Source organism: Gobio gobio, assembly GCF_949357685.1.
Source record: "Gobio gobio genome assembly, chromosome: 2".
Taxonomy (NCBI): domain Eukaryota; kingdom Metazoa; phylum Chordata; class Actinopteri; order Cypriniformes; family Gobionidae; genus Gobio; species Gobio gobio.
Genome location: NC_137098.1, coordinates 34,927,377 through 34,949,965, shown reverse-complemented (window position 1 = coordinate 34,949,965; position 22,589 = coordinate 34,927,377). Strand labels below are relative to the sequence as shown.

The 22,589-nt window shown below is 38.5% G+C and overlaps 3 protein-coding genes across 3 annotated transcripts; 1 reads left to right on the top strand and 2 right to left on the bottom strand.

The window, feature by feature from the left end:
• The first annotated feature begins 67 nt into the window (after positions 1-67).
• plekhf1 (pleckstrin homology domain containing, family F (with FYVE domain) member 1) lies at positions 68-2,233 on the top strand. The gene is made up of 2 exons (XM_079810099.1): positions 68-231; positions 409-2,233. The coding sequence occupies exon 2, from the start codon at positions 418-420 to the stop codon at positions 1,300-1,302; it is 885 nt and encodes a 294-aa protein (XP_079666225.1). The 5' UTR covers positions 68-231; positions 409-417; the 3' UTR covers positions 1,303-2,233.
• Positions 2,234-7,141: 4,908 nt separating this feature from the next.
• LOC307118165 (uncharacterized protein) lies at positions 7,142-14,600 on the bottom strand. The gene is made up of 6 exons (XM_079803657.1): positions 14,526-14,600; positions 14,138-14,306; positions 13,772-14,036; positions 9,641-9,732; positions 9,161-9,343; positions 7,142-7,557 (listed from the first exon to the last, which is right to left on the bottom strand). Exons 2-6 carry the CDS (start codon positions 14,295-14,297, stop codon positions 7,292-7,294), a joined length of 966 nt encoding a protein of 321 aa, XP_079659783.1. The 5' UTR covers positions 14,298-14,306; positions 14,526-14,600; the 3' UTR covers positions 7,142-7,291.
• Positions 14,601-15,142: 542 nt separating this feature from the next.
• Positions 15,143-15,930, bottom strand: LOC307122196 (protein C19orf12 homolog; the record flags this gene model as incomplete). The annotated part of the gene is made up of 2 exons (XM_079810162.1): positions 15,143-15,408; positions 15,771-15,930. 2 exons carry the CDS (start codon positions 15,928-15,930, stop codon positions 15,143-15,145), a joined length of 426 nt encoding a protein of 141 aa, XP_079666288.1.
• Positions 15,931-22,589: the final 6,659 nt, after the last annotated feature.

The following is a 22,589-nucleotide window of genomic DNA, read 5'->3' as shown; positions in this document are numbered from 1 at the left end:
CTGCCGAGCAGTCCTGGAATTTCCCTTTTTCAAACAGGAAATACAAGTTTAGGACTCTATATAAGGTCTGTCTGAACCAACCTGTGAAGTAAAAGAAGTGATTTGTAGTGCTGAACACAGGAGTATTTTCATAACGTTTTTTTTCTATTGGAGCTCAAACAACAAAGAAACTGCGCACAGATAGAAAGTCTGTTTACCCTACGATTATTCACTGCTTTTCACAGCAATCAGGTATTTGGTAGCTCCTTTGTGCATTAATATTTAAGATGTTTAAACATTTATTATTGTATCATTTAATTTATTAGCATTATCATGGGTGAAATCATGACTTGAAGTGTTGATTTGCAAGTACTGGGGGGAAGTACTGACCTTGTCCATGCCTTGACATTTGACCTTGACATTTTACAGGCGGCAGCAATGGCAGAACATCAGATCTTTACTAATCAGAACCGGGAGCGAATCCGGGCGGTGGCAAGCTCTTTTGGCCGCGCTGGAAAGATGCTTCTAAAACCCGGGCGTATTCTTGTGGGAGAGGGCTGCTTGTTGAAGATGTGCAGGCGTGGACCCAAACCCAAAGTGTTCTTCCTATTCAACGACATCTTGGTCTATGGTAGCGTCATGGTGCCCGGTCGCTGGAACAATAAGCAGAAGATCATTCCTTTGGAGGAGGTGCAGCAGGAAGATCTGGAAGACGGAATGGCCATGGCCAACCAATGGCTCATCCGCATGCCACACAAGTCTTTCTATGTGTCGGCGTCCTCGCCTGAGGAAAAACGTTCATGGATGGGGCACATTGAGAAGTGCAAGGCCCTCCAAGTACAAACTAAGGGCCTCCCCACTGACAATGATTCAGAGAAGTTTGCTGCCACCTGGATCCCTGACATGGCTTCAGCCATCTGCATGCGCTGCTCAAAGCGCTTCAGTGTTGCCATTCGGAGGCACCACTGTCGGAGATGCGGCTATATAGTATGTCGAGCTTGCTCAAAGAGCCGGGCCTTGCTACCCAACATCTCCTCCAAGCCGGTGAGAGTTTGCCAGCACTGCGTGAGTAGCACAGAAGTGGAGCAGAGAAGGAAGAGAAAAAAGGTAAAACACTGGAAGAAGAACTCCGTAGAGGACTCACCAATGCAACCCGAGTTTGAGACGTCCAGCGATGAGGAGCTCGAAGATGAGAACAGGTACCAGGTGCCCACCAAGTGGTTCAACAACCAGGTGGAGAAGGAGGATTACTCCCCATACAGCTTCATAAAACCCGAGCACATTAATCCTCCTGTTAATGGACTGAACCAGCAACTATTATGAAATATGCCGAAATGACCAAATTGAACATATTTTGCAGTTGTTCAAAGAATGGATCAGTGGAGACAAATACCAACAGTTATTAAGTATTTTGCACTAAACCGTTTGAGTCAGTTCTACGACTTCTGTTTTGCACTCCTATTTTGTATTTGTATGTATATTTTAATGTATAGCCTACTCTATTTTCATTGTATTACAAAAGTTTTGTAGCATATGTATAAAGGGAACAATGTGACTTTTGCAATCAATATAATAAAAAAAGCATTATTATAAAATATTTTAGGAATTTTATTAAATATTTGATGGGACACACAAACAAATACACACACCAGTTTTTGTAAATGTTTTCTTAATGTTTTTTTATATATATTTTCATTTAAAAAGGTAAATTTACGCTCTGCATTATATTACCCTGGCATTAAATTACAAAATATACACATACATGGAATTCTACAAGGGAAGAACTGCATTTGCTGTTATATGGTAACATTTTTAAAGAGGAGAAGATAATGACTTGTAGATTTTCTTTTTACATTGGGGAATTGTAACAAAAATTACAATGCTCTGCAGCAATTGTTAACTGAGCACATTAATAAATTATTATAACTGAATAAAATCATAAATGTGTGTTAATATATGCATACGCAGTTGAATGAGCAGAGGTAGAAACAATGTTCTCTTACTTTAATCCTAAAGAACTAAAAATAGACGTTCCTCTCCGCAAGCGATGAGGTTGTGGCGTGTGACACCGATGAAATTTAAAAGGATTCATACAAAAAATAAAATTCTGTCATTTTTTAATCACCCTCATGCCATTTAAAAACTGTATGACGTTCTTCTGTGCAACATAAAAGAAAGTATTTTGAAAATGACGCACTGTTTTTTTGTGTGCAAACAATGGAAGTCAATGAGCGTGAGTAAATGATGATGGATTAAATTTTTTTGCGGGGGGTTATTCATTTACAGTAAGGATCAGAGCAGACAATGACTCGACATACTGCTGGTGGGATGGATACCTGATATTACAAGGACATGATTGTCACTATCAGGTTGCAAATTAAGTTGAAGCTGGCTCTAATCGCCCAGTTTGACATTTGCCTCCCCCACCCCCTCAAAAATCATTTCGATCCTTTGAAACAACATTTGCAAAAAAACACAAGAGTCCAACTGAAGAGGGCGAGAGGGGGCTTAGGAAGAGTGCGTATAGAGCAGGAAAACAAGAAAGTTGGGCCAGGGCGGAGAAAAAGGCAGAGTCGAGGGAAGGAGGAGCTATGGATGAGGCTTGGAAGGCTTTTCCAGGGTGACAAGTGACCAAGACTGAGCCCATGGTGGTGGAGACCCAGGCGGAGCTGAGGAGATGAGTAAGCCCAGTGGAGTCAAAGGGGTGAGAAGCCAAGGCGAGATGGAGTGACGGTCAGGAAGATTTGGGCAGTAGACACTCTGGGGCTGGAATGGCGAATCCAGACGGATAGGCGAAGCCAGTGTGGGAAGAGCTGAAGCTCTGAGAGGAGACAGGGCAGGAGGACTGGGTAGTGCAGACAGGAACTTTAAGATTAATTCTTTAGAACGACACAGGACAGACACATTACTCAGTTCATCACTTTTGACAGACACGGAAAAGGCAGATTCTCTCTGAACGACATGGGACAGGCAGATACTTCACGTTTCTCAGAATTGAAACAGGCAGAGGAGGCAGGAATGGGAGGCAGGGTGCGGACACAGACATCAACAGTTCAGTGCTGGGTGAGGTAACAGGTGTGGTACAATACCGGTAGATTGCACTTGCAGTTGCCGGCTCACACACCTGTTCAGACAATATGTCGGCCTCGGGCTCTGGGACAATGTATGGCTCAGTCCTATTCACCAGCGCTCTCATCGTGGCAGGCTCCAGCTCCGCATCTGCGGTGGGCTCTGGCTATTCAGTCGCTGAGGTGGTGACTGTGGCTGCCATAAAATTTTTCTCCTCAATCTCCACAATGGTAAAGGGGGATCCATTGTGGACAAGCACCCATTCCACAAATTCTTGGAAGTTGGTAGTCATCATGTTTTTCACTTTAGAATACTGATCCAAATAATTAATAATTCTGAAGGATTTTGTAATACTTGAGTCATTATCTTCCCTTTAGAATCATACATTATGCATTATTTATGTTAATTATGAACCAGTAGGTAGTTCTTAGTCCTCTGGGACGTATGAAAAAAAAAAAAATAGCTCATTAGCTAATAGTGAACCACCACTTTCGACTAAGCACTATTACCTACTAATTCGTTAATCAGAGTTTCTTGTTAATTGTAATATTGTGTTACTCATTTGTGCTGTGTAGTTACTCATCAATTGTGGAACAGAATTCTAAAGTGATACCAAAAAGTTGTAACTTGACAGGTACTATAAGTATAATTACACTGAAACAAGGACACCCTATTCTGAATTGAATGAGCAAAACGGGTTCTTTGGAAGGATACCGTTCTAAATAGAAGTTTCATATGAATAAAGAAGCTCAGAACCATCAATTTTTAAAATGTAGCCGATTGGTATAAACAAGTCAAACAAATTGTGTGGCTTACAAAACAAAAAGCCATCTTTTCTAGGCAAATAAAGTGGTCAGAAAAAGCATCAGTTCAGCATAATTTTTTCAAGGCATGAGAGCTGAAGAGTTTGAGTTGTAATGTGCACATGCAAGCAAGTTTTCTGCTCTCATACACACTGGTGGGAGGAAGAGAGTAAATAATTCTTTAAAAAAACACTTTTTTCTTTGGCTAAATGCCCAACATAATTTCCATGACATACATTTTGGCACACTGTGTGGAAAATAACTAACAAAACCAGTTCAGCAGGTGAGATCAACTTTCACACACAGCCCTGTTGTTTACCATCATTGGACAGATAAAAACAGAACAAGAAACCCTCAAGTCTTGTTAAAATGCAAACCACTTGAACAGAGACCAATTAACAACAAAAAAACAAAACAAAACAATGCCGCTGTCTTACAGTACAGACACTCTTAACACATTAGGCTCTGGGAACTAGTGAAGCAGTTCTTTCTAAAGTTCAAAGAAAAGTTGTCTTAATACAAGCTCCATTTTGCATTACAAACAAGACAATGTTGTCTTCAGTAGAACTGCTATATCGGAATTTCATATTTTATGAAACAAAGTCACTCAGGGTTGAAACATGAGGATAGTTCATTTTTTTGGTGAACTATTCCATTAAGGTAAGGTCATCATTGAGTGCATGTGTAGTTCTAATAGGGTTTAATGTGTCTTTTCATGTTGCCCCATTTAGAGGACAGACAGTGAGTGCACACACCTTAATATGAGGAAGTAGCTACACTTTTCTTGGCTAACAACTAATGTTAAATAACCACCTTCACAACCCTCTTGTACTAAAAATAAAACATAAATTGTGCTGCCAAGTAAATGACAAGCAGCACCGAGGGTTTCACTGCATTCTTCTTTGTTTGAAGTATTTCATTTGATTTGTTTCCCCTAATGTTTGCAGTGTTTTCACCTTTTAAAGGATTAGTTCTAAAAATTAAGGATTAGAAATAAACATTTCCTGATAATTTACTCCCCCCCATGTCATCCAAGATGTTCATGTCTTTCTTTCTTCAGTCGAAAAGAAATGAACTTTTTTGAGGAAAACATTCCTGGATATTTGTCCATATAATGTATTTCAATTGCAACCAACGGGTTGAAGGTCCAATTCAATGTAGTTTCAAAGGGCTCTGCACGATCCCAGCTGAGGGTCTTATCTAGCGAAAATCGTTTCCAAGAAAAAATACAAATTTGTATGACATCATCACGTCGGAAAGGTCACGGCCGTGACATACGTGGAAGTACCGACACAGTGTTAAAACGAACGTGCAAAGATTAAATCAAATGCCCTTTACAAAAATAAAGGTAAAACAACAATGTCTGACAATTTTGAAGTTGGAGGAGAACATGAGTTTTTCGGCACAGGGTCGGTATTTCCACCTACATCACGTGTGACCTTTCCGACGTGATGATGTCATACGCAGTGAAGAAGTACAACCCTGAAGTCTAGCCTTCGTGGTTAAAAAGTACATACATTTTTCTTTTTTCTTGAAAATTACCAATCATTTCATTAGATTAGACACTATTCCTCAGCTAGGATCGTGCAGAGCCCTTTGAAGCCCTTCGAAGGCCTTTGAAACTGCATTGATTTGGACCTTCAACCTGTTGGTTGCCATTGAAATACATATGGAGAAAAATCATGGAATGTTTTCCTCCAAAAAAAATGATTTATTTTCGTCTGAATCTTGGATGATATGATGGTGAGTAAATTATCAGGAAATTTTCATTTTGAAGTGCACTAATCCTTTAAGTCTGTTAGTTGTCACTGTCTGTAGCTTATGACCTCAGAAAGGCTATTTTTAAGAATAGCACAGACCTGCCATATGAACTGTCCTTCAAACTACAAAGTGGCCAAACTCTTCTCAGTTTCAAAGAAAAATTATTAACATTTTCTAAACATGACAACATCCTCAATTTCTTGGCAGTCCAATGAAGGCTGTCCATATACCTCTTAATATGAAAAACATTTGGATTCTCAGTCAATATAACACCCACTTGTAATCTCAATCTACATGACAAAACCAAACATGACACTTGAGACTGCAGTGTATTTACCTTTTTTTAATTACTTAATTATGTACAGTAATACTCAACCATTCAAAGGTTCGGGGTCAGTACGATTTAAACCATTTACAGTTTACAATTGTGTCCCTTTATATATATATATATATATATATATATATATATATATATATATATATATATATATATATATATATATATATATATATATATATATATATATATATATATATATATATATATATTAATCAGCTTATTGATAATATTAAGATTATTGATAAGAAAAAATGTTCTTGAGCAGCAAATCAGCATATTAGAATGATTTCTGAAAGATCATGAGACACTGAAGACTCAGCTCATTACAGGAATAAATTGCATTAAAAAAAACATATTAAAATAGAACTTTTGTAATAATATTTCACATAAAAAAATTTAAAAAACATAAATTCTTGCCGGCCCCAAACTTGGTACCAGGTAAAAACAAATGGAAAAATGAATTAAAGATCTTGTGTAGCCTATTACTGTAACTATTTCATAATTTTGGTCAAAACAGTTATGTGTAAATGGTTATTATTGAATCAATAAAGACTTTATTAATTTATGTCACTGTTTATCGTAATTAGTGCTCTCTTAGTTAAACCCTGCTCGGTTCAACCAAAGTCTCTAGACCAATGCTAATACATAGCAAACACATTGATTTTAGCATAAATTAAAATGCTGACTCTGATTCAGGTCATAACTTCCCAAATTTCCCTATCCCATGTTTTTAGAAAATAGATTTTTAAAATGATAATGAAAAAACAAACCTATATTAATAGCAAATCTATGAAAACTGTCATCATTTTACTTACATCATTTACTCATGTCATTTCAAACCTGTATGACATTCTTTCTTCTTCAGAACATATTTTATATTACGTGCGTTCAGTCTATACAATGCAAATCAATGATTAACAAAACTAAGTTTGCTCACCAACATTCTTCAGAAATATATTATTTTATGTTCCACAGAAGGAAGCCAGACAGGTTTGCAACAACATGAGGGTAAGCAAATGATGTGCTATTCTTTTAACTGTACTGAAATGGAACATCAGGTGGTCTTGATTTCACATTTTGGTAAATATTGTCGTTTAATTACTCAGAAGCAATTTACTGAATTTCTTTGAGTATTTTAAACATTTTAAGGTTTACAGTGAAACTGTTATTCTGGTAAACTGGATCAAAATATTAAAACAGAACAATGTGATGACACTTACAATCATGTTTATAATAAGGACAAATAAAAGTAAGACAGATTTCAAAAACAACAATGAAAAGCTTCAGGTACTTTAATCAAACTTGGCTTAGACTATAAGCAGGTAACATTAACCCACTATTATTGTCTATACTCCACTTTGGCCCCGAGCTCTTTCGTGGCAAAAGAGATTAAAGAACTAAGCACTCGCATCTGCAGAGAGGAGTTACCCATTACTAGAAAAATGAGTTGAGCCAGGTCAACCCAATCCAGATTGCCCAGTATCGCCATGACCTCAGAGTGTAGTTTCTTCTTCTGTTGAGGCGGCATCTCCATTATTATCTGTTGAAGAGGCAGGAATTTGTCACTAGTCATCCACCATCCCACAGCACCTCCCATAGCAGCACCTACATAAGACAATAGAAGATCAAGTAGGAGAAAGAAATGAAATGATAAAGATGCAGGTTCAGTTATTAACTAATAAAATAAACTCTTGCTCTGTTTTCTTCACTTAAGTTGATCACACCAAATGGTATAAACATTTACTGTTTTTTTTTATTTTGCAATTCCTACTTTTTCTACATGCTTTAATCAAACGTTATTAGTCTCTCAAGGCCCACATTGTGCTTAGATATTATTACAAAAAATGTCAACATACAGTGCTATTTTAGTAGCCTATGTTGTTGCAAACCTGTCTGGCTTCCTTCTGTGGAACATAAAATAATATATTTCTGAAGAATGTTGGTAAGCAAACTTAGTTTTGTTAATCATTTATTTGCATTGTATAGACTGAACGCACGTAATATAAAATATGTTCTTTTGTGTTCTGAAGAAGAAAGAATGTCATACAGGTTTGAAATGACATGAGTAAATGATGTAAGTAAAATGATGACAGTTTTCATAGATTTGCTATTAATATAGGCTTGTTTTTTCATTATCATTTGAAAATCTATTTTCTAAAAACATGGGATAGGGAAATTTGGGAAGTTATGACCTGAATCAGAGTCAGCATTTTCGTTATCATTTATGCTAAAATCAATGTGTTTGCTATATTAGCATTGGTTTAGAGAATTTGGTTGAACCGAGTAGGGTTTAACTAAGAGAACACTAATTACTATAAACAGTGACTTAAATTAATATAGTCTTAAAACTTAAATTAAATTTAAAATGAAAATAGAAAATGTAAAGATACAAATTTTGCGTCTCAATTATAGCTGCTACTAAAATAACACTGTTGACATTTTTGTAATCTAGGCACAATGTAGCTTGAAAGACTAATAAAGTTTGATTAAAGCATGTAGAAAAACTTGGAAGTGCAAAATAAAACATTTTTAAAACAAAGTAAGTGTTATGATCAACTTAAGTGAAGAAAACAGAGCGAGAGATTAATTATATAGGCCTAGTATAATTGAGTGGCAAAATTTTAAATTTTCTATTTTCATTTTAAATTAAATGTATGTTTTAGTAATTTGTGTGTTTTTGTCATTTTCATTTTTGCTTATGTCTATACAGATATGGGAGGTTATAAAACGGATAGTTCCGGAACTCCGGTCCCTGATTCTGTTGAGTCACGCTGTAAATTAGGATAGGCTACTCAAAACATACATTACAAATATGCATGGGTAAATATTAAAATGTAGCCTATAAAATGATTATATTTGTAATATTATAAAATAATATTTTCGTTTTATAAAAGCAATAAGCCCAGTGAAGGAGTGGTTTAAAGTGAATTTACAACAGCTAAGGGGGTTGCTTTATTTTAGAAGCCTAAAGTTAAACTAAATAAAAATGAGAAAAGTTTACTTGGAAACTAGCTGAAGTAAAAGAAGGTCACGTTTTGTTTAAATTTTGTTGCTGCAATAACGGTTGTTAACCCTGCCTGCAACACTTGCTTCAGAGATTGTTTATAAATTATATCAGGCTATACCACCACCCTGTGGTTAAAGTGGGAAGTGCAGTCGGTCAAAGTTTGTGGATGTCAAGAAAACAAACACACAAGCCAATACATACCAATAAATATACCGGGTGGCCCTCCGAGTAGCCCCCCTAAAAAAGCCCCTCCGCCGGCGGTAGCAGCTCCTTTGGCGGAGTTCTGTACCGCTGCTTTAATCTGCCTGCTCTCTGATATCTTACAGCAGAGCCCCATTACATCATCTATTTGACGCTTCATTGTGTCGTGTTCAAAAACGCTGCCTGGGGAGGAGAGACATGAATCAAAGAGCTGTCTATTCTCAAATGTAGGAAGATTTAACACTGCGCAGAGTGTCGTAGGTCTATAATATATGGGTTCTATCAAATAAACACCCTGTAGCCTATACTTCAACTGCCGTAGTTGTGATACAAAAAAATAAAGAATAAAGCTAGACAAGTTACATAAAAGTACTTTTTATTTTTATTTTCATGGCCTACGTCTGCTTTTGACAACATTTAACACTAGGCAATTTGTAAACTACATTACAGCTTTCATCAAACTTTCAGGCATTAGCCTACCTCTTTCTTCTGTTGACGTTACTTTGAGATTGAGAAAGTGAAAGTGACATCGAGTAACATCAAACTCTCTGTTCCGCTGCTGTGTCCTGCCCCTTTAATAAGTGTTACGCTTATTGTACATTTCGTAATACTTTTAATTTATGTCGGAACCGCCTCAACATAATACAATTGTCGAAACAACCAGCAATAGGCCACCCTGTTGTTGCATCCAAAATAAAAGTTCATGTTTACATAATATGTGTGCAGGCCAAGATTAACAACATGTAGGGCCCCCATAGTAGCCAATCTGGGTGCCACAACGTTTTCTACCACAGAAATAATTAGAATTAAAAAAATAAAATAAAATAAAAATCTTCGAAGCACAGAGATACAATGAGTAGGCTATACTGTCTGAATATTCAATTGTAATATTAAGTAGGCCTATATATAAATATTCCAGGCCGTAAATTGTGTGTGTACTGTGTATAAATATTATGTTTATATAAATACACACACATGCATGTGTATATTTAAGACATTGTTTTTATATTATATATAAAATATTTATATATAAAATATTTATATTTATATAATATAAATTATATAAATATACATATCACTAGGCCTATATACATGCAAATATTTCTTAAATATATACTAGATGAATGAGTGTGTATTTATGTATATACAGTGAGGAAAATAAGTATTTGAACACCCTGCTATTTTGCAAGTTCTCCCACTTAGAAATCATGGAGGGGTCTGAAATTGTCATCGTAGGTGCATGTCCACTGTGAGAGACATAATCTAAAAAAAAAAAAATCCAGAAATCACAATGTATGATTTTTTAACTATTTATTTGTATGATACAGCTGCAAATAAGTATTTGAACACCTGAGAAAATCAATGTTAATATTTGGTACAGTAGCCTTTGTTTGCAATTACAGAGGTCAAAGATTTCCTGTAGTTTTTCACCAGGTTTGCACACACTGCAGGAGGGATTTTGGCCCACTCTTCCACACAGATCTTCTCTAGATCAGTCAGGTTTCTGGCCTGTCGCTGAGAAACACGGAGTTTGAGCTCCCTCCAAAGATTCTCTATTGGGTTTAGGTCTGGAGACTGGCTAGGCCACGCCAGAACCTTGATATGCTTCTTACAGAGCCACTCCTTGGTTATCCTGGCTGTATGCTTTGGGTCATTGTCATGTTGGAAGACCCAGCCTCGACCCATCTTCAATGCTCTAACTGAGGGAAGGAGGTTGTTCCCCAAAATCTTGCAATGCATGGCCCCGGTCATCCTCTCCTTAATACAGTGCAGTCACCCTGTCCCATGTGCAGAAAAACACCCCCAGAGCATGATGCTACCACCCCCATGCTTCACAGTAGGGATGGTATTCTTGGGATGGTACTCATAATTTTTCTTCCTCCAAACACGTTTAGAGGAATTATGACCAAAAAGTTCTATTTTGGTCTCATCTGACCACATGACTTTCTCCCATGACTCCTCTGGATCATCCAAATGGTCATTGGCAAACTTAAGACGGGCCTGGACGCTGGTTTAAGCAGGGGAACCTTCCGTGCCATGCATGATTTCAAACCATGACGTCTTAGTGTATTACCAACTGTAACCTTGGAAATGGTGGTCCCAGCTCTTTTCAGGTCATTGACCAGCTCCTCCCGTGTAGTTCTGGGCTGATTTCTCACCTTTCTTAGGATCATTGAGACCCCACGAGGTGAGATCTTGCATGGAGCCCCAGTCCGAGGGAGATTGACAGTCATGTTTAGCTTCTTCCATTTTCTAATGATTGCTCCAACAGTGGACCTTTTTTCACCAAGCTGCTTGGCAATTTCCCCGTAGCCCTTTCCAGCCTTGTGGAGGTGTACAATTTTGTCTCTAGTGTCTTTGGACAGCTCTTTGGTCTTGGCCATGTTAGTAGTTGGATTCTTACTGATTGTATGGGGTGGACAGGTGTCTTTATGCAGCTAACGACCTCAAACAGGTGCATCTAATTTAGGATAATAAATGGAGTGGAGGTGGACATTTTAAAGGCAGACTAACAGGTCTTTGAGGGTCAGAATTCTAGCTGACAGACAGGTGTTCAAATACTTATTTGCAGCTGTATCAAACAAATAAATAGTTAAAAAATCATTCATTGTGATTTCTGATTTTTTGTCTCTCACAGTGGACATGCACCTACGATGACAATTTCAGACCCCTCCATGATTTCTAAGTGGGAGAACTTGCAAAATAGCAGGGTGTTCAAATATTTATTTTCCTCACTGTATATACATAAATACACACTCATTCATCTATTTAAGAAATATTTGCATGTATATAGGCCTAGTGCTATATATATTTATATAATTTATATTATATATATATATGAAGAGTTCAGTCAAAAATGAGATAACAATACTGAGTGAATGCTCTCTGCATATAGTATACGTTCATAAAATACTTTCACTTCAAATCCACTAAATCCCAGCCTCAGCCCATTCAGAAGTACCGGTACTTAGGTAGAAACCATAGAAGCCTGACAAAAATGCTTATTTTAAAGAAAAACGTCAGATGGACGTAGAGGCTTTTGCATCTGAAGTCTTCATATGTATATGCTGACCTCGCTCTGTGATTTTACTTGGCCTACCACTTTGTGGCTAAGTTGCTGCTATTCCCAATTGCTTCCACTTTGTTATAATAGCAAACAGTTGACCGTGGAATATTTAGTAGTGAGGAAATTTCATGAATGGACTTATTGCACAGGTGGCAACCAATCACGGTACCACGCTTGAATTCACTGAGCTCCTGAGAGCGACCCATTCCAGACTGATCTCATGAAATAGCGTATGTATGACACGCCAATTCGTATGCCATTTTGGCGTGCTATCAACGCCGTTTCATTCTATCCCCCTACACTGCTCCTACCCCTAAACCTACCCATCACACATATACACACACACACACACACACTGCCCCTAAACCTACCCATCACAAGAAACATTCTGCATTTTTACATTTTCAAAAAAACATCATTTAGTATGTTTATAAATCCATTTACATTCACGCGGAATCACACGGCGTAGACATACACGCGGATAGCTGAAAATGTGTACAGATAACACGCCATTTGGCTTTAGAAAGTGGCGTGTATGTTTACGCAAAGTCATGATGTCATGTTGCAGATTCTTTCACAAATGTTTGTAGAAGTAGTCTGCATGCCTAGGTGCTTGATTTTATACATCTGTGGCCATGGAAGCGATTGTAACACCTGGATTCAATGATTTAGAGGGGTGTTTTGTAGACTATCTCAAATTTTAACAAAAAGTTAGGGACATCCACCTAAAATAGCCTTTCAGTCTTTAAGAGATACTAAAAAGATACTTGCATTTACACAATCACCATTATGTTTTATTATGCATTCATGTCCGTTCAACAGTGACACCTAAATAACAAATTTTGCATTGTGACAACTTCAATCTATTCACATGATTGCATATTATTAGGCTGCATGTGTTATTTAACATTAGTGACCTAAACATAGCCTACTAACAATAGTTTTTACAAGTTCTACTTAATGCCAAAGTGACATCCTTTATTATAGTGGTTTATACAATTTCACATGTGACATTAAGAGTGTAAAATGTAGCAACAATAGTTCCTATAGCTTGTCCTAAACTCTGGAAATGTTGTTACAAATAGCCCAGTGTTTCACATTATCCCATACACCGATTCAACCATCAGAAGATATTTATGCCCTAACATCTGTTAGCATACTTATTGCTAACAAAATGCCAATAGTAATTAGGTTAAAGTCAATAGTTAAACCTAAGTAACTCAGTAAAAAAAAAAAAAAAAAATATATATATATATATATATAATAATAATAATAATAATATATATATATATATATATAGTTCACCCAAAAATGCTGAGCTCTGCTTGGTTACAAACATTCTTCCAAATATGTTCATTTGTGTTCAGCAGAAAAAACGAAATGTATAGGCTACACTTTTGGAACAACTCGAGGGTGAGTAAATGGTGACCTCATTTTGGGTGAACTATCCCTTTAAAGAAACAGAAAGAGCTGCCAAAAGTTAACTATAAGTAAAGCAGTGACATTCACCCTTCAGTGGTCATACTTCAGTGGTCACCCTTCAGTGATCTTCATACTGCACATCAGCTTTGAGCTGGGTTTTAGTATAGTTGACAATAGCAGCCAGAACCTGCTCATGTAGAGTGGCATTCCCATTAACTTGAGCAATTAACTGGGGGAGGTCAGTCCATTTCAGTGTACCCACTACTGCCATGATATCAGAGTACAGTTTCTCCTGCTGTGTAGGAGCCAACTCCATGAGAATCTCCGGAAGTGGTTTGAACTGGCCACTTGTCATCCATCCTCCCAGCGCACCTCCCAAAGCAGCACCTTTAAGCAATATAAATAAATACAATTAATATATAGCACCATCTTGTGGTTAATAAGGGAACTAGACGTTTGAAGATTGAAGAAATCACGGATAAACATACCAACAGCTATACCAGCTGGACCTCCGAGCAGACCTCCTACAAAAGCACCTCCACCAGCAACGGCAGCTCCTTTCGCTGAGTTTTTAAATGCTGCTTTTATCTTCTTATTCGCGGAGATTTCACAGCAGAGTTTCATAATATCATCTTTTGGATTTGTCATTTTGACGTGCTGAAAATTGTAATGAACAACGATGAACATATGTATAAAGGAAAAGGAAAACCTGCCAATGACACAACTTCTTTAATCGTCACGCATTTTTTGAGGCTTCGCCACTTTTCATGTTTGAGAAAATAGGATAGACGCACTGTCCTTCATTTAAAAAAATCAACAGGTCAAGTTGACAAACTACAACTTTAATTTTACTAAACAATATTTTACATGTCTTACCTGAGTGTCTTTCTTCAAACTCGACTAGGTTTGAACACGAAAGTTACTTTCGGTATCACATTCATGCACTTCCGCGCTCGCTCATCTGCGTTTAAACATTTGAATAGGCTAGTCTGTCTGTCTGTCTGTCTGTCTGTCTGTCTATCTATCTATCTATCTATCTATCTATCTATCTATCTATCTATCTATCTATCTATCTATCTATCTATCCATCCATCCATCCATCCATCCATCCATCCATCCATCCATCCATCCATCCATCTGAGAAATAAAAGTGTAGGCTACTGATTTAAACTGCATTTAATTTAATAATTAGGCCTATATAAAATATAATTAGTACAACATATAAAATACTAATCCATCCCGAGATAGGCTATATTACAGAATATAGTTACAGAAACAACATGCACTTTATCAGAATAACCTGCATATGCACAGGAGTGGCTTATTTTCTATATGGTTTAAATGGCATTAGTATAAAAGAGAGAGAGAATAAGATTAAGAGGAGCCTGAACAGGAGTTGCAGAGAAACAAGGGCATGAGTACAAAAGCAACATATCTACTTTACCAAACTTGACCAGGACTTGGAAACACTGGTGCCATTAACCCTCTAGTGGTCATTTTTCATACAGCACTTCAGCCTTGAGCTCTTTCGTGGCATAAGCAAGAATAGCAGCAAGCACTTGTTCTTGCAGAGTGGCGCTGCCCATAACCAGAGCAATGAGGCTAGCGACGTCTATCCAGTCCAGTGTGCCCAATGCAGCCATGACATCAGAGTACAGTTTATCCCTATATTTAGGAGGCAGCTCCTTGATAATATCAGGAAGAGGTTTGAATTGGCCACTGGTCATCCAAGTTCCCAAGAGACCTCCCAAAGTGCCACCTAGAATAATATATCAACAGATTCATACGCAGAATATGATTTATTCATAGCTCTGTTTGTAAATGTATTAAAGATAAGTAGTGTATTTTATAGTGTTAAACAAACCAAAAAACTGAAACTAAAAATGCATAGGGCTATCAAAGGATAAAATAATTTAATTTAGGCCTAACATAAAAGGCCTATGTGTTTTTCATTCTTTTTTGGTGTTAATGTTGTCACCTTACTGAAGCGGCTGCAAAAAAATAAAAAAAAATAAAAAAATAAATTATATATAAAATTAAGCTAATATTATAACACCACCCTCTATGATGAAAGTAGGTGAAAGTTTGTGGATTGCATGGGAAACAGAGGCATGATCCTACCAACAGCTATACCGGCTGGGCCTCCAACCATTCCCCCGACAAAAGCACCTCCACCAGCCGCTGCAGCTCCCTTTCCAGAGCTTTTCACTGCCGCTTTCATCTTCCTGCTGGCCGAGACCTCACAGCAAAGCTGCATAACATCATCCACTCGCTCGCTCATTGTGATGTCAACAAAAAACCTAGAAATGAACATTAATAGATCATTTTCTCTTTCATGAAAATAATGAGAAGTATAGAAACGGACACTGATACGCAGTTCACGTGGATGCAGCATCTGAGAATATAACTATAGGCCTACTACTTCAAATGATTATAGAAAATTTTATTATGGACAGTAATACATAGCCTATTTATATTTCACAGTCTGCAGTTGAACAATGAACAAAAATAGAAACTTAGATTAATAAGCTATTATTTTAGAAAATTGTGAGATATTCAGCAAGGCTACACGATGTTATCTCTAAAAACTAAAATACTTATTAAAATATATAATTTTAAAACATAAAACAAAGTCAATGTCATTGAATACTGTTATGTAATACATCATTTTGACATTTAGGATACGTAATACACATTAATATGACAAAAAATAAATATATAAACTGCATTGGTTCAACTCGTTTTAAAAGAGCTTACCTTTTGTTCTTTAAAGAGGAGCTAGCAGACGCCTGTACAGTCTCTTTGGGTGAAATCAGTGATTGCTCAAGTTATTTGCACAATTCTGCAGTCTGCTCTGATGTGAAGCCGATTGACTTGTGGGTCCTCTCGTTTTCATTGGTGTTATCTCTATGACAATATTACAGTTTTTCTCAAATGCTAAAACACAAAAGCCAATTCTCTAAACCAAATGACCAGTTGTCTAAACACATTGACTAAATCTAGCCATCATTTTCCAATATCATAAACACATTTCACATGAAGACACAATTCACAGAACACAATCCTCCGTTCTCATAAATCTTAAAGGTCCCATGGCATGGCATTTTTCTATTATTTTATAATGTTTCCTGAGGTGTACTTATATTGTTAGTATGATTTTTACATCATAAAATGTCATAATTTAGAAATAAAAGGCATTTTTTCTATACTGCTGTTTGCCCTGTGGCTGAATGCCCTGTTACAAGAGGCGTGTCTGCTGTGAGACTTCAGTAAAAACGCCCACTGTTGTGATTGGCTGACATCTTTGCATTTGATATGAGCGGAGGGGGCGTGGTTTAACGAGGTCTACGAGGCACGAGCAGGCACGAGCTGCTGCCAGAGAGACGGATGGACCTGAGTTCACTCGACATCAGTTCTGTCAGTCTCAGTTCAGTGAACTGTTTTAGTTACAGCATATACTTCAGGTTATTAGTCTATTTCTAGTCGGAGGGGCTGTCACTCATGTCAGAAAGTTAGTAACTTTAGTAAATTGTGGATCAGCGCTGACTGGAGACGCAAACCGTTTAGAACGATTCAGTCCGATTTGGTGAACTGATTCGGTTCACTAAAAAGAACCGGTTCAAAAGAAAGATCGTTCGCGAACCGGACATCACTAATGTACCAGAGACTGAGCTCAGTGATTGCTAACAAAGTTATTTATAGTAACTACTGAGTTATGAGAGCACTGTCAGTCAGCGCGAGTTTATTGTGTTTGTATTTGATGTCTTCATCATTATTACCAACTTTGTAACACATGCAAAGTACCATTACAGCTGTCGAGATGAACGAGTTATGAGTAAGTGTTGATAATACCATTATTTTTAGATATGTTCCTATCATATGGAAAGCGTCAGTGACGCGCATTGAGTACACAGCGCAAACAAAGACACAACAGCAGTAATCGAATGTAATCCAGTTTATTGTGGTGATAGCTGGCTAGCCTATCCCAGATACGCTTACCCCCCTTCTGCTTAATCTCGCGCCGCGTTTGGTGCCTCCGCTGTGGGCCAGATGCAGTACTGGGGGTCGGGGATGTTGGAGGCCGACCGGCCAGTGCAGCCCGAGCCTCGGCGTGTGTAAGGTTTATCTCTAAAGATGTTACTCTGCTGATGTTGAGCAGAAACGACTGTATGCACATTGTAGAACAGATAGACGCGACGAGGACGTACAAAAACACTGACTCACAAGATAGAAAACACGAAAACACAGCTCTGTCGGGGGAGAGAGAAGCCGCAGCGTGTGCACAAATAATAAATAATTAGCTACACATAAGAAATCACTGATCACAGATCAGAAGGAACTGAAAAAAGACTTCTGTTTTCATTTGTACATCCAAACACTGAGAAACTGCCAGCGTTCACTCGTTCACAAGCAATGATCTCTCAAGCGTTTGCATGGGCGTGCCAGATTCTCTGGGTGGAGGAAAGGGAGGTAACCGTTCCTGCTTGGACGTCAAACCAGGAGACTTCAGGATTGGCTCGTCTGGGCTGTCTTTTTCTCAAAGGCAGAGAAAAGACAGAGAAAGACAGAACTCGGGTTTACACCGATCAACATTTCTATCCACTTGGGGACAATATTCAGGCTAGGGGAACTCATATTAATGTTGAAAAACCTCATAAAATGAAAATTTCATGCCATGGGACCTTTAACACATTTTTCCTTGCTAAAACACTAGTTGCAAAAGAACTCTGCTCAAATTCTCAAATTAAAGCTCATGTGATGCAAAATGCTTGCCACAGTCAGCAATATTTGAACACAATGAACACACCTGCCGTCATTCATTACACACAACGACTCAAAATTGAAGACACTTTTTGCTAATGCTGTGACCACATGTATAAAAGCAAGTTCAGAGTGCACAGTTTGCTGAAGATTCCAAACAAACACAATGGATGAAGGCAGAGTCAGGGGAAGAGGAATTCGAGTCAGAGGAGGGAGAAGAGCTGGCCATGGAAGAAGAGGAGCAGGCCAACAAGGGAGAGGAGAAGGTCCAGGAGGGAGAGCAAGACAACCTCGCACCATCATTACGGACGAGATGCGAACAACAGTCATTGACCATGTCATTGTCCATGGCATGACAATGGCTGAAGCAGGACTAAGAGTCCATCCAAACCTGAGTAGGTTCACCGTGGCCACCATTATCAGGGCATTCAGACAACACAACAGGTATTGTACTCTATTGCTTTCTTTGTCACAATACAATTTTACAAGCCTGTGAAAGTAGTCTACTGGTTTCAAATCAGGGATTGGGGTAATATTACTCTTTGTGCGGCCATGGGTTTGGAGGGGCTTGTCCACCGGCACGCTGTCCTTGGGTCTTACAACACCCAACGTCTCCTCACCTTCCTAGAGGAGCTAAAAGACATCCTCCTGGACCACCAACAACACCATCCTGGGCCCGCACATCACATTTATGTGATCATTTGGGACAATGTACGTTCCACACAACAAACCAAATCAGAGAGTGGTTCACCACCAACAGTAACCACTTTTTAAACGTCTGTCTGCCACCCTACTCCCCTTTCCTGAACCCTATAGAGGAGTTCTTCTCATCGTGGAGATGGAAGGTTTATGACAGACAACCATACAATAGAGAGAACCTCCTAAGGGCAATGGAGCTGGCCTGTGTTGAAATCCCAGTGGAGGCCTTCCAAGGATGGATTCGCCATTCCAGGGCGTTTTTCCCACGGTGCCTGGCAAGAGACAATATGGCCTGCAATGTGGATGAGGTGATGTGGCCTGCTGCAGCTCAGCGACATGATGCCGCACAGTGATTGTGTGTGACTTGACAGTGACTCTTGAAAACATGATCAGGGTGTGAAGTTTTTTTATTTATTCTGTTTTTGCATTGAGTTGTGTTACAGTAGTGTACATGCAGAATTTACTATAGATGTATACTCTTCATATGAAACTCACAAATCTAAATGCCTAATCCTCTGCAGAGATCTAAGAAGATCCATTACTGTAAAGTTTCTAAAAATATGCATTGGCAGTTATGAAACAAAGAACCTTCTCACAAATTGAGCATTGTGTTTTCAATAGTTTTGCTGTAGTGTGTAATGATGTGTATAGTGTTTACATTTTTGAAAGCTTCGAGTTGCTCTTTTGGTGTGAAAGTTTGAGTTTTGAAGTGAGAAGGTGTGGTTGTGTTTATGTAGCTTTAGAAAAGGGTGTTGTGTTTAGACATTAGGGAACATGGAGGAAACGTTTGTGAAATGTGTTTTAGCATTTGAGAAAAACTGTAATATGAACACATGACGCATGAGGCATCTCACAAGCCAATTCATAGATTAGTTTATGCATCTACTCCTCAAGATCCAGTCAGTTCTAAGCACCTGAATGAGATTACTGCAGGTCTATAGCCCAAATCCTTTGAAAATGAAATCCTGCCGATATTTTTAATATAAGGTGGGTCTGTTCTGACATTTTGAGTAAAATAAATAACTTTAATTGGCTCAGGATATTCAAAAGACTATCCCAGGCTATTTTAACCTCTAGAGGGCCAATTCAAATTTCCAGATAATTTATCACCTCCATGTCATCCAAGATGTTAATGTCTTTCTTAATGACTGAAGAAAGAAATACATGAACATCTTGGATGACATGGGGGTGATAAATTATCTGGAAATTTTAAGGTTTTTAATGAAGACATTCCAGGATTTTTCTCCATTTAGTGGACTTCAATGGGGTATAATTAGCCTAGAAATCTAGACGCACCCTAGCGGCAGCAAATCTAATTTGCAGCCAGGGTAGTCTAGCAACTCTCCGTTGGCGTGCGAGCTGGAAAAACCAAACTCTGGTCAGGCCAATCACATCATGTATAGAGTCGGTTGGCGGGCTTAACATATGATGGCAGAGTTCCGGCGGTTCCGCGTGCTACTTGTAAACAAAGAAGCTGGCGAGCAGCAACCTTTTGAATTGGCTTTGGCCGCGACTCTGCAACTCTGCAAGGCTTGGAGTTAAGCTTTTCTTTGAGAAAAGAACAAAGAACGGCACTGAAGTCATTCTTTAAGAAGGAAGATGTGTTCGGAATTTGCCGATCAGATACGGCGAAAGTTTAATCAACTAGCACCGCTTCACCTTCTTCATTGCTCTGGTTGGTTGTAGCGCTATCCTATTGCGTACACAGGGAATTTGAAAGACAGCCATTTATCCCTCCCCTCGGATTGAGCCCTGCCAATGGTTAGTTCCTAGACCCAACATCTTGATGTGGGTCTGGCTTGTCAGGCTAGGGTATAATGGGTTGAAGGTCCAAATTCCAGTTTCAATGCAGCTTCAAAGGCCTCTACATGATCCCATCTGAGGAATAAGGGTCGAAACGATCAGTAATTTTCTAAAAAATATAAAAAATTATATACTTTTTTAACCACAAATGTCTTGCTCTGCTCTGCAATGCGCCACGAATTACAGAATCCCTTTGGAAAGGTCATGCGTGACGTAGGCAGAAGTACCACGGTAGGGCAAAAAACTCTCATCTTTCTCCTCCAACTTCAAAATCGTCCAACATCGTTGTTTTACCTTTTTTTGTGATGGCCGTTTGACTTAGTCTTTGCACATTTGCTTTGTAAACACTTGATCGGTACTTTCGCCTGTGTCATGCATGACCTTTCCAACATGATTACGTAAGTGGCACATCGCAGAGCAGTGCAAGACAAACATTTGTGGTTAAACAGTATCCTTTTTTTACGTTCCGCTATGTAAGACCCTTATTCCTCGTCTGGGATCGTGTCGAGCCCTTTGAAGCTACATTGAAACTGGAATTTGGACCTTCAACCCATTCTACCCCATAGTCCACTATATGGAGAAAAATCCTGGAATGTTTTCCTCAAAAACTTTAATTTCTTTTCGACTGAAGAAAGAAAGACATGAACATCTTGGATGACAACCCGTTCTCACTCCCAAGGCATCAAAATCCGAAGCATCGTCAAGTGCTTTCCGCGTCACAATAAAGACCCTAAAGGTACCCCTAGGCGTCCCTATATCGACGCGCTGAGTGCTCCATTCATTTCAATGACAAACCTTTGGCATCATACACAGACGCGTTGGGCATGGGAACGTTATCGTCATGATGATCATATATTGGGTTATGATTTTGCCATTATGACATGTTAGAGTGTGATTCTCAATTTAATCAGCCAGCATCATTTTATTTACGCTATCTAGACACGTTTTAACATGTAACCCAACCCCATTTCATCCCTAAACCTACCCATTTGTGTGGTATCTAAAACACATATAACAGGCAGATCCGACTGCATGCACAATTTATTCAAAAAGTCCAAATATTCCAAGTGTTCCGAGGCCAAGCGATTGATTTGTGTGAAGGAAATCCCCAAAAGCAATCAGCGTCTCCATCCGCAGAAGATCATGCATAAATCAAATTTCAAAAATTGCCGCCCGTTATGTCAGTTTTCATAGTGAAATTGCATTGGCTCTCGTATGTCTTGTGACCAATTCACCCTTCACAGTGAGTTTGATTGACAGGCGATCTGACCAATCACATCGCTGAATCTGCCGGTTTGTCCGACAAAGTAGTCAGGAGAGTTAGTAGATTAGCCTACATCGGGGGACTTGAACTTGGAAAAACGGTGTGTAGGGCAACTGATGTCTTTCCGCGGTTGAAACAACATTTCTATTAGTGTTTATTCATGTTTATTTGATGCTTATCAATGAACTAGAAGGAAGAGACGATCGGTTCACGAGCAGCTTTAACTGAGGCACTACACCGGTCACAACACATTAAAGAGCCACAAAACGATATTTATTGTTTACATTTCTTTAAAAAAATGACAATTTCAAAGTTGAGACTTTGTTTCATATCAAAAGTAACTTGCTCTGTCCTGTCTGTCGGCGTGTTGTCAGTGTCCTCTTTGCTCCGCGATGTATTTTCTCTATGTGAGA